Below are 12,958 nucleotides of genomic sequence, written 5' to 3' on the forward strand. Positions count from 1 at the left end.
TATGAAAAAAGGCATTTATTTGGGTTGATGGTTTCAGGGTGTTAGGGTCCATGATTGCAGAGCAAAGGCATGGAGGCAGGAGCAGCTGAGTGCTCATATCCTGATTCAACAGCAGGAAGCAGGGAGAGCTAACTCAAAAGGTGTTTTGAAACCTTAAAGTCTTCTCCTAGTGACACACTTTCTCCAACAAGGACACAACCTCATGACTGGAGACCAAGCATTCAAACACACAAGCCTACGGGGGAGGGGGGGCAGTCTCATTCTAACCTCCCCTGCCTCCCTCTTTGACCCTGCACTGTCCTCTTGAGCATGAACTCCAATACTAGCTTTCTTTCTTGTGTCTTTGTTTGATTTCTTTGTCTTGCTACAAAGGCCAGGCTGGCCCTGACCTCGGCATCCTCCTAACTACCCTGGCCAGGGAGGGTTCTGAAGAAAGTGAGAATGGGGCTTCCCAGAACTGAGCTTGCAGCAGGTGCTGGTGGTTACTGCAGTCCTTCAGTGTATCACCAAACACAGACGAACAATGCTAACACCACCAATGAAAAAGAAAATGCTAATTATTTCCACATTCAAGAATTAACAAGCAGATAATTATGAGGAAAAAAATGTAATTAAAAAAAAAAAAAAAAAAAAAACTACAGATGGGCTAAAAGACAAAACTGCTGAAACTCCAGAACCTAGTTCCGAGGGAAGCAAGTGAACCATGCTCGGGCCTAGACCTGGCCTGTTCATCACAGCACTTCCATCCTCGCCAGTAACCAAACCCAAGGTCTCCCAAGTCACATGAAAAATACCCTGAAGTGGGGGACAGTGTTATCTTCTTTCTAAAGTGTCAGACAACACAGTGTTTGTTCCCCTGTGGCTGTTCTGCTCGGCTTAACAAAGCTCACCTGAGGGCAGAAAGAGGTAAGGCTGCAGAGCGGCTTTCCTCCCCAGATCTCTGGCTGATAACAGGGTCAGGTAGCTATCAAAGCAGTTGGGTTTTTTTCATGATTCATTATTAATATGTAGTTTTCTTCTCAATTCACAGCTTTTAAATAAATCATATTATTAAATATTAAAACTTAAAGTCCTCTTTAGAATTGAAAACATACCCATGACTGAGTTTTAAGAGAACAGTCTTTCTTACACCTCATATGTAATGGGTAAAATTAATAAAGAGGAAAAATATTTGCTCCTTAATTGTCTGGGTAAATGATGAACTTAACCTGTCCTCTAAAACCATTCATGTATTTTAATTTGTCCTTTCCCCCAGCCTAGTATATACAGGCAAGCTTGCACCCAGCCTGGCCTCTCCACCTCCCACCCCACCCTTTCTCTGTTCCTTTCAGCAGGAGATTCAACTGGCAGAGAAACTCAGGACTACAGGAAAGAGCTCCACTTCAACTGCTCTGGAAAAAGACTCGGTCATGTGACCACTGTGGGAGCCCCGAGAGAGCAGCATCCATCACTCCTCAGGGCAACTGGAAGCCCACTGCCCATTAACTGAGAGACTATGTAAGGACAGGAGCCTCTTTCTCCCTCTAAGTGCACATTTAAACACTCAGCTTGGAGCAGCATTGCAAAGCTTGTAAGGAGAGGCATGTCTGGGACTCTCCTGCAAGGCTGTTCTGTGCACAATGCTCTCCTGTCTGGGTTCTCCAGCATTTCCACCGTCTGCAGTTCCACTCTCTAACCCAGAGGCAAAGATGAGTGGCCACGCTTCAAATCACACACTTGTAGGAGGGAGACACAGTACTTATGATTTGTTTGGTAAGATTAGGGCCCTTGTCACATAATGCTCTGGCTGCCTCTTCCTGGCAGCGTGCTCTAGGATGCTATTCACCCTCCTTAGCTCAATTCCTCTAACAAGACTAGGAACCTATCACACCACAGCTACCTGGCAAAGACACACTCAGTCCAGCAAACTAAACTGGACAGAGGTCCTGCCCCTCTAAATGCAGATTGTATAACAATTCCGTTCTCTATTTCCTCAGCAGTAAAACTAGACCATAAGGCACAGGTCCAGGAGTACAGTATGGATGGGAAACTTTGTGTGTGTCTCAGAAAGCACCTCAACAGATGCTAGTGCTAAGCGCCAGTTGTCTATGCCCAAGGCAAGGCGGTGCTAGAGTTGTAGGGCCTGCCCTATGTCTGCCACTCAGCACTCAAGCAACCCCAGCTGTGGGCTCCAGAACTGCGCTCTTTCTGTTGTGAGCAGCTGCCCACAAAGCACCTTACACCTAGCTGCTGTCTGTAAGAGAGTTTGAGTGTTGCTCAAGTGCCTGAGATATGCCTTAACCTCAAAAGATTAACAAGTGACACAGCAAACTAAAGACTGTCATGGCTAATGCCCTGATAGCAGACAAACCATGATTTACAAAAGGCACCCACTGAAAACAGGCTGTGGGGGTTAGAATTACAATAGAGCACACAGCTTATATATTCGGATGATTGCTCCTCAGCTAGGGGGAACTATTTGGGAAGGATTAGAAGGAGGAGTGACACTGGGGCACACTTTGAGGTTTCAAAAGACCATTCTTTGCCTCCTGCTCAGTTATTCCTGCCCGCCCCCCCATCCCTCCACCCCGTGCCTGTGTTCTGCCTTCATGGACTCCAACCCTCAGAAACCTAAGCCCAATTGAATTTTTTTTTCCTGGTTGCCCTGGTCATGGTGTTTTGTCACAGCAATAGAAATCCTAAGACATGGGCCATGTTAAAAAATCTGCTGAAGGAAGGGGTTGAGGGCACCTGGGAAAAGCTAATGAATCACCACAATATTAGTGACGCACCTGAACAGCACACATGTTCTCTAAAACTTTTCACATCTGCAGCTCTCATAGCACACCCGCTGGGAAGCACTGTAGTCGTATGAAAGGGTTCTTCGTAACGCGCCATTCTGTGTTAAGAAACATGCCTGAACTGCTCAAGAACCACCTGCAAACAGTCCTGCACAGCCTGGCTGAGTTGGTGCTGTCAGCTCATGGCCAGCAGGAAGCAGACAGGTGCAAGCACCCGCTGGAGGGCTGCACTTGTGGAGAGCTCTGCAGTGAGACACTGACTCACCTGGGGGAAATGAGGGACCCAAAGCATCTGTAGGAAAGTGAAGCACTTGACAGGTGAACTGCTCTTGAAGACAGAGCATCAGTCTAGATTTTGCGATCTTTTTAAAAAAAGACTTATTTACTGCTTTTACAGTATTCTGCCTGCATCTGAGCCAGCAGGCCAGAAGAGGGAACCAAATTTCATGTGGTTGTTGGGAATTGAACTCAGAACCTTTGGAAGAACAGACAGTGCTCTTAACCTCTGAGCCATGTCTTCAGCCCCCGCCTAGATTTTGTGGTTTTTTTTAATATAAAAACAAAGGTAAGAAAATGCCACGGTTTACTCAAAACACTAATGCTAACACTAAGACAACTGAGACAAACCTCCAAGTTCTTTAGTAAAGCCACTTTTCTCTTTTAGAAAAGCCTGTCTCCCATACATACTAGTATTTAAAATCTCAGCTAAGAGAAATATTTGGCGCATTGTATAAATAGTAAGGAACATCCACTTTCTTGCATGTACACATCCAAGTGTTGATGGGAGCAGCACTACCCAGTTTCACTCCTGCATAACCCTTCAAGCACTGCCCAGCAGCGGACCCTCTTCACAAAGCTTCCTTCTTTGAGCTTGGAGATGTTAAGATCTTGCAGCATGTTCTGATATGCAGTATGTTCAGGGATATGCCTGAACCAAGTACCCCACTAAGAGCCCGGCTGCTCAGACGTCAACACCTACTCCTAACACACCCTAACATAGACAGACACGGGGAAAATACAAACTGTTACAAGATTCAAAGGGCTTTCGTGCACTTATAAAAAAAAAAAAGTATGTCAAAGCTTCTCTTTTAACATCAAAATGATAAGAGCAAAGAGCCTGGGTCTCTGCTTACTCACACGGCTCCACATTTTGCTTTATGCTAGGTGACTCTACAAACTTATTTACAGACCTTAGCTTAGATTTACAAAAGGAAGTGTAAGTAAATTCCACTCATTCAAATCAACCGTCAGAGGACTTGGACTCTGTGTTGAATAAAAAGAAAAATGATGGTGCACACTGAAGACCCACAGATAAGATTCTATTCCAAATACCCTACTTAAAAATAATATCAGAGGGCTGGAGAGATGGCTCAGAGATTAAGAGCACTTCTGCTGGCTGCTCTTCAAGAGGTCCTGAGTTCAATTCCCAGCAACCACATGGTGGCTACCAACCATCTACAATGACAGCTGGTGTCCTCTTCTAGCATGAAGGCAGAAGACTGTATACATCAAGAATAAACAAACCTTAAAATATATGTAAGAATGGGGAGGGCACAAAGATCCCCAAATTCTTGACTTCTGTAGTGCAAATATAGACACAGCAGTGAAAGCATGCTAAGGGGAACTGAGAGGTAAAATATCTAAAGAAACAACTTGAAAAGTTACCTCAAGAAAAGAGCTCAAAAAAGAGCTCAACTTTAGCTAGAGTTAAAGGGAAGATGATGTGTGACCGAATGCGCCTGGAGCTGTGCCAGCAACTGCGAGGGGCAGCCTGACAGAGGCCAGGCAACATGCAGAGCATAAATGCACCATGTCAACGAGTGACTGACCTGTCTAATGGAAGCACATACAAGGCCAGGTGCAAGGTGTCACAGTACGGGAGCAGATAAGCCCCAGCCTCGGCACTCTCGCCATGTATTACTATTTTCACACATGTACATGATGTGTGTATAGAAATCTGGAAATCAGCAGCCACTGTATTGGATCAAACTCAATAGCAAGCAGCTTTACCCACTGAGCCACATCAAAGACCCAACTCCAGGACACTCTTGAAGCACAGATATTCCAACTCTGTGGTCATGTGACAACAAAGCACCTGGAATTCAGGGCTGACAGGTGCTCAGAGCTATGGCTAATGACCGAGACCACACTTAGGGATCTTATTCTCATGAAAAGCCAGAAAGCAAGATTATTAGAATGCACAGCATCCTCTCAAAACCTTCTGAGTTCATAAATGTTAGCAAGAGAATTACAGTACTAAAATACACTTTAAATTCATACAGAAGAGACTCGGTGATTTCAAATCCTTAGTGAGGAAGAGTTCTTTGCAGATGGATAGTGGTGTATGTCTTTAGTCCCAGCACTTGGGAGACAGAGAGGTAGGCAGATTTCTGAGTGTGAGGCTAGCCTGTTCTACACAGCAAGTTCTAGGCTAGCCACAGGGCTACATGGTGAGGCCTTGCCTCAAAACAAAAGCAAATAAGATTCATAGTAGAAATAAATGAGTCACTAATACAATACACTACACTAAGAAGTTCAAATATTTGAACAGCAATCTGCCTGCAGTGTAAGAAAGTATCAAAATAAAACATTTTAAAAACTCTATTTTACCCCTACTGTTTTCCCAGTGCCCACTCCTACACCAGGCACTACTGAGCCTCACGGCCACCTCAATCTCGGTTCACACACCTAGCTATCTTAACCATAAAATAAGTCCTTTTTCACACAAAAAGGCAAACCAGTCTCAATAACTGTAAGTTATTTAGTCATATAACCTTTTCCTTAACATTTTAATTATGTTCTGTTCAACTGGGGAGGGAAAATATTGGGGAGGAAGTTATAAAAAGCACCTGCTTCCAACTGTGTTTTAGTCTTTTCAGGAATAAACATTCTAGAGCTGTCCTGACACCCAACACTTTCATGCTTTCCTAGCTGCCACCTTGACACACAAATGCCTCTGGAAAAACACTGATTGGAGCCTGGTTACATCTTTTAAAAGATAGATAGATAGATAGATAGATAGATAGATAGATGGATGGATGTAAAAGGGACTCCATTAGGAACAACTCTTCAGACTAAACAGGCCACCTGGGTACCATCCTCCACACCCTCCTAACTACCTGTCAGTTCATTACCACCATGGCCCTCTCTCTGTTCTCTCATCCTTTCACACTCTAGAAAAGACTAGAAGGAATGTTAGAAATTCTTGCAGCAAGATCTAAGAGGAAGCCAACACAAAGTGCTTCCCTGACTACAAACTGACACTTTCAAAAAAGAGAACGCACAGTCAGCTGGGAAAACCACACCATCACTCAAATGTCCCAATTACTTAGAAAATAAATGTCACTTCTTTAACCAGATAAGCTGTTCCTCCTCCCAGGGTGGCTCCGCCTGAGGCCAGCCTCTGAGTGGAGTGTAAGCCACAAGAGAACAACTGCAGGGTGCTGTGTCTACTCTCAGCAAGGACAAAGGGAGACTTGCAGAACACCCTGTCCCTCCACCATTGAAGATCTGGAAAGATATCATCTGCCCAGCACAAAAGGAAGCTTCTGGAGGAGCGGGTGAGAGCCACGTGCCCCATCTGTGTCCTGACCCATCCCACACCTTAAGCAGCACGCAGGGTGAGGGCAGGCTGAACAACAGACATCAGGCCGCCAACAGCAGAAACCCCTGGAGGTTTGCTGCTCTTTTCAAGTAGCTTGAAAAGACAGTGGAGATCAAAAAGAGCCAATCTGATGAGAGAAGAAGGGAAATCCTGGAAAGAAGGAAGCAAAAACAGCGCTCAGCCTGTGTGCATGGGCCAACTGTCCCTTCACAGTCAGGGCATCTGCCTCCCAGGAAACTGAGAGTGCCAGAGACATCTGAGGCTGTGTGACTGGTGAAAGAGGTGGACACTTGTGCCATGTCAGGAGAAGGCAGAGGTGCAGCTAATCATCCCACAGCACTGAACAACACTCACTCACCCACCATGTCCTACAATGCCAATGCCAAACATGCCTAGGCTGCCAGTGGAGCTGGTGGGTAGGTTTACGTCCTAACCAGCACTAAACAATACTTTCGAACAATGCTTAAGGACGGAAAGGGAAGTGTGCTCACAATGGATAAATGGGGTTAGGAGGAATTAAAATGGTTTTGCATATGTGTGTATACATACACACACACACACACCAATTTTTAAAACCTCAGTTCTTTTGCACTAAGCTTTTTGTCTGTTTGTTTTGTTTTTCAAAATTGGGTTTCTCTGTGTAGCCTTGGCTATCCTAACCTTGCTTTGTACACCAGGCTGGCCTCGAACTCACAGAGATCTGCCTACCTTTGCCTCCCAAGTGCTGCGATTAAAGGCATGTGTCACCATGCCCGGATGCACTAAGCATTTCTTGTATGCCAGTGTTCAATCATTGTAAATTTTTACTATAATTCTACAAATAAAAATTAAATGTAGCTTAATTCTTTCTAAGTAAGAGTGTTAGATAAGTCTAGAAATTGATTTACTTTGAATGTGTCATAATGAAATTATTCCATTTAGAATTAATAATCTGGGTTGCAGAAACACATGGTAACCTATAACTAAAAATTATAAATAAACCTTGATTCTTACTTTTTAGCAATGCTAGAAAATTAATTGATATATACCTAATTTTCAACTTAAAATTTAAAAAAATGTTCCTTATCTTTTGACAGATAGACTCTGCGCTATCATTTTGTAAAAAGTGTACATTAAATACATGTATAAATGATAGAATAATGTCTAAAATATAAGAAACCATTTCCTTAGACATGTCAATGTTGAACCTGCAAGAAGCCCTCATATATAGAGGCTTTGAGAAGTGGTGAGTGAAAATGGCCTAAAAGGCAAATATACCTTTGAATTTTTCTAAGCACTCACATACTTCAGCAAAAGCCACTGTATTAGGCTAGATCTAAAAGGTGAGAGACACACAGTCAGTCCTCTTTCAATGCAACCAAACTGTACCGTGACCCGCTGCACTAACCAACAGGCAAGGAGGCACTATGCATGGTCAATGGCCTTCTTAAAACCCATGCTGCATGTGGGCTTCCAGCTTTCAGGAGACCTTTCCCCAAGGGACTGGACTCACTGCTAGGCAACAGTCATCAAAGCACAGTGGGCATCAGCTGTGTGGTGACTGCCGCCCCCTAACCCCCACTGTGTCCCCTAAAGTTTTCCTTCCTAATAGGATGACCAGCAGCAACGTTGATGTCACTCTTGGCCCTACCTGCAGATATGGTCTCCGGAAGCACGTTTACATCCCAGCCTGGTCTGGGTAGGAAGGAGCAGACACGGTCCTTGTTTTGCGCATGAGTACACACTTAAGCATATTTACCACACACACACACCACAGAACAAGCAGCAGCAGTCTTTCCTTCCCCTCTCATGGGGACAAACAGACAAGCTCTGGGACATCTACCTGCTTCTCTAGCTAACAGATGCCCTGGTGGGGCTGGATGGGGACATGAGCTTACATCACAGTAGTTGGCTGCTACACTCCTGCTCCCACCCCTCCCGCTGGGGGCCCTGGCTGCAGGTTTATGTGGTCTATCTACCTGGAGCCTCTTCTCTCAAGAGTCTCTTGAGTCTGCCACATGGGTTCCAACTCATCTCTTCACAGACCCCACCATGCTGTCTGTCTGATGACATGGTCCCTGCCATGCTGCTACTCACCCCCTTAATAACTTTGAAGGAACTCTACACTCCAGCCAGCCATCAGTGTCCTTCTGACTCCCAATCCGGGACCTTCCAACAACCACTTACTAAATTACAATGTGCTGAGGAAGCTACTTAATGGGACCTTTAACGTCAAGATCAAAGGCCTGCCAGTGTGACCATGGATACCAGCTTCACTCTGAGATAGACTCCAACCTGCAGCCAGCAGCTAAGTCCCTACCCTATGGAACCTAGACAGTACAACAGAACCAAGGTGGTGTATCCGAGGTGTGGAGCTCAATGGGGAAGGGCAAAAGACCCTGTGCAAGAAAAAGGATAATTGGGGCGGGGGGGGGGGGGAGGATGTGCTGTATACCCTGTTTTGTGAAAATTAAATGGTCTTATCAACCTATTATATAACCAGACTATGTTCAGAGGTAAGGAATATTAAAATTGAGTCATTTTGTTCTGTTCTCATTGATCTAAAAATCCCATGCCTGTTTAGCAACAATCCACACCCACTGCAAATGTTAGCTATGGATAACAGCTCAGAATTATTGGGGACTTAATCCATAATCCTGCTTTTGACAGCCTGTGTTTGTCTATGGTAAGGAGTGCCTGGGCAGCACTATAAACTTTTCACTGTTTAATTCACTTTAACTATTCTTAAGTTATGTCAAATAACAGTTTAAGAAAGAATAACAACAACATGCTGCAGTGTCTCAACTCCAGACCATGTAATAAAGAGTAGCTCAGGCAGGACCTCACTGATGATCACGTGGCTATCTCCTCTTCACACACAGCCACCAGCATGCAGTACATGACAGCACAGTTGCAAAGAGCAACACAAAGAGATAAATATACCAGCCACCCCTTTGACCTAAGTCCAAAACCAAGCAGGTATGGTCAAAAAAGATGAGGCAAATTCCAAGAGCATCCTGAAGACTGACCTTTTGTTGACTGGCTTTTCATCCTTGTCATAGGGCCGCACAAACCACTTCCCGATTCTCACGAAGTTCTTATCCATTAGGCACCTACAATAAGCACATCAGGAATTACCTTCACAGACTCAGTAATAAGTTAGCCCAACACTGTCAACAACACAGACGAGAGGCACCAATGGAAACACAAAGACTGCCAGGCCCAAGTGTTTTCTTATACTAAAAACACTCACAGCTTTGGGCATGTATTTTAATGCCCATGGCAGGGGTGTGAAGAACAAGCAAGAAAAATAGTGTTTCCAAAGCTCTGGAATTTCAAATAAAAAGTATGCATAACGTATTCCTGTATTACCAAACGGCAGAGAACTTAAGGACAGTTTCAAGCCACAGCAACTCCTGTGAGATGGGCTTGGGGTTTGCTTGTGACAAGTGATCGATCCAATGACAAAACTTTAGCACAGCTCATCATGGGCCTTGAGACTTTCCATCTGGGAGCTCAAGGCCACCGTACAGGAGGATGAAGACTTGACATTAGTCTTCCAAGTAAAGCGTGTCTGCTTCACTCAAATCCTGGCTTCTGTCTCCATGCAATTTGTGTTTGTGTGTCTTGCTGTCTGAGTCACAGGTACTCTGTCAGGACATGTTAACAGTGAGTGCACCGCATACTAATACCAACAGTGCAGACTGAAATGACAACACAGTTGTGAAGGACCAAGTTCATCATGTGCAGGCAAATGACAGCTCTGTCATAACCACCATTTACACAACGGACGAGGGGCCAGACTGTAAGAAGTACCCTTGATTTTTAAAAATACAAATGCAAAACAAAGTGGACATTCTAATCTCAGCGAATACAGTGGCCTCTCAATTCCAGCTGACGAGACAGTCCACATTCTGAAGGAAAGCTGTCAGAAGGCTGCGTGGGATGCTGTGTGTAAGGACCTGCAAGAGCCACACGGCAATTCTTACCTCAACAATTAGGCAACTCTGAACCTGGGCTCTGTCTCCCTCTTCCTACACCATCAAGGACTATGGAAACAATTTAAGCCCCCACCCATTTCCTTACACGGTAACTGAGTTAATAAAAGGCAGGCAAGAGTTTCTGGTCCCAGTATCACTCCCTTTGGAGAGTCGATGTGGAACAAGGTTACATCAGATATCACTGAATCTGGTTTTAAAGTGAAGGATCTCCCTTGTTCACAGTAAAGAAAAGCATTTCCAAAGTGACTCAATCTGACTACATGTTTCTAAGTGATAGAGACTATGAACACATGAAATTTTGAATGGAAAATATGAAGCTGCCACCTAAGGAAAAAGTCACAAGAAGGAAATCGGTAAAGCACCGTCTGGTGCTTCCCCGCCCCAGACCCTATCCCTCCTGAGCAGACTCAGCCACATGACTGCAGTCAGTAACAGCCAATAGCTACTAGTATCGCGACTGCGGTCACCACCAGTGTGAGTGCGGATGAGTGGCAGAGAGGGAATGAATGTCTCCTAGCAAGGTCACACACAGGTTACCAGAGTGGAGGGAGCTATTAGCCCAGACACATCTGTGCACACGGCCAGGACCTGAGTGACTGCTCCGTAACACTCCCTTAGCACCTCCTCCTCCTCATTTTATTTTATTTGTTGGTTTTTCTGACAGGGCTTGGCTGTCCTGGAACTCACTCTGTAGACTGTAACTCAGAGATCCACCTGCTTCTGCTTCCTGAGTGCTAGAACTACGGGCTCCTTCTTCTTCTCTTAAGTCCATCTTAGAACTGAACTAACACACACACATGTCTTCACTTGGTGAAAGCTGTTACTGAAATCCACGCTGCACAGAACAAGAGCAGTGGCAACAGGCATGGGGTCACACCTACCAGCAGACTCTGCCTTGTAGAGAACTGCGCTGGATAAAGCTGTGCTTGATTTGGGGTGGAGATCCATACACAACTCTTCTGACAGAAAGAAAGTGAACTTTAAGCTTTGGGAGGAAATGCAAGGGATGGGACTGCACTACAAGGCAGCTCTTTGGCTAGACTAGCGCTGGGCTGAGCTGATTCAGCAGCAGACTTCAATGGAGCAGATGTGTCTGAAAAGAGACCAAGAGGAAGCTTAACAAGAGCTCCTCTAACACCTGCAAGGACGTGACTGGCACAGCAGAGGGCAGCAGCCAGGCAGCTCCAGGTATGTCTGTCCACTCTCTGCCACAGAGCCCAGCCCCAGTGCCCACATTAAACAGCCCCACAGCCACTGAGCCAAGAATCCCTTCACTGTTCTATGGCCCCTCATCTCCTATTTAGACCCCAATACTGCTCCTGTCTCTGAGGAAGGCTGTGGTTTCTCCTGTATTTATGATCAGGGTTTCACGGCCCAGTTGTGATGACTCATGTGTATAAAGCTTCTTAGAGGAACTGACTGTGACAGTGACTATTCAACAGGTATTTAATGCCTGTGGTGCTGCATATTCTGAGTCCTGCTCTATACTGCTTAGTGCTCAATGAATAGTTGACATGAGTGTGATACATATTAAAGACAATTTGCCTGTCCATAATGCAAGGTACTCAGTGACTCTACCTTGGCATAGCCTGTCATTCCCCAATGCAGCCCAAGATCATAGCACCCAGCACTAACAGGACTGCACAGCTGCTAAGACATGTCCAGGAAAAGCAGCACCACTACAAAGCACATTAGCTACATTCAAAGACCATAATTAGGGAAATGATTTAGAAAAAAGTAGTTTTAAAATGTAAAATAACAATAATAATAATAATAATAATAATAAAAATAATAAAAATAATAAAAAATACAGTATAAACTCTGTCACTCTTTGCTCTTTTGGAGGAGGAGGGTCAAAGTTTGTATTTAACTTTACATCAACCTTGCAGACAATTCCACCTACCGAGAACAGTCTCAGAATAGCAGCCCACTCACCACCAGATGTGTGATGCTACACATCACCAGCATTTTTAAACGCAGTTTCCTATGAAGATGGCATCCTTCTGTAAGGCAGGTTGATGTCACTTTGAGAGGCAACTGTATGATGCAACGGCTGAGAAGACTACCTCTTTAACACTCAGAGCCCTCAAGGTCACCATTTCTTCCTTTTCTTTTTATTATGTGTACAGTGCTCTGCCTGCCTGCACACCTGCACACCAGAAGAGGGCATCAGATCTCCTTAAAGATGGATGTGATCCACCACGTGGTTGCTGGGAATTGAACTCAGGACCTCTGGAAGAACAGTCAGTGCTCTTAATCTCTGAGCCATCTCTCCAGCCTTCAAGATCACTATTTCAAGAGGAATGCAATGGTGCTGAAAAACGAAGGCAAGTTCTGTGTGTTCAAGTATTTGAAGTTCCTGTGTTGTGCCACTTGGCTCTGAGTAATTAACCACAATGTGCACGGTCTCCTTTCTATTCCCGAAGCCAGGGCAGACCTGATGCAGGGCAACCAGTGCTTGGGCAGCAGTTACTTCCCAGACAGGACAGCTGCAAGGTCACCTGGCCAGCACCTCCGACAGACTCAAGCCCAAGCACAGTGCTCCCACTCTACAGCTGCAACCCAGTGGCACCTTGCTTTCACCCTGTCTTCAC

At 45.0% G+C, this 12,958-nt stretch overlaps 1 protein-coding gene across 5 annotated transcripts in view; it reads right to left on the minus strand.

The window, feature by feature from the left end:
* Window positions 1–12,958, minus strand: part of Med13l (mediator complex subunit 13L) — a 213,432-nt gene that overhangs the window by 78,642 nt on the left and 121,832 nt on the right. For 4 of the 5 annotated variants that reach the window (XM_051161616.1, XM_051161617.1, XM_051161615.1 and 1 more), the window contains one exon: window positions 9,393–9,476. In XM_051161616.1, coding sequence (XP_051017573.1) covers window positions 9,393–9,476 — 84 coding nt within the window. Of the gene's footprint in view, window positions 1–9,392; window positions 9,477–11,051; window positions 11,200–12,958 lie in introns of all 5 variants that reach the window. The other variant, XM_051161618.1, reaches the window with a different exon arrangement.

Source organism: Acomys russatus, chromosome 19 (assembly GCF_903995435.1).
Source record: "Acomys russatus chromosome 19, mAcoRus1.1, whole genome shotgun sequence".
In the NCBI taxonomy this organism is placed as follows: domain Eukaryota; kingdom Metazoa; phylum Chordata; class Mammalia; order Rodentia; family Muridae; genus Acomys; species Acomys russatus.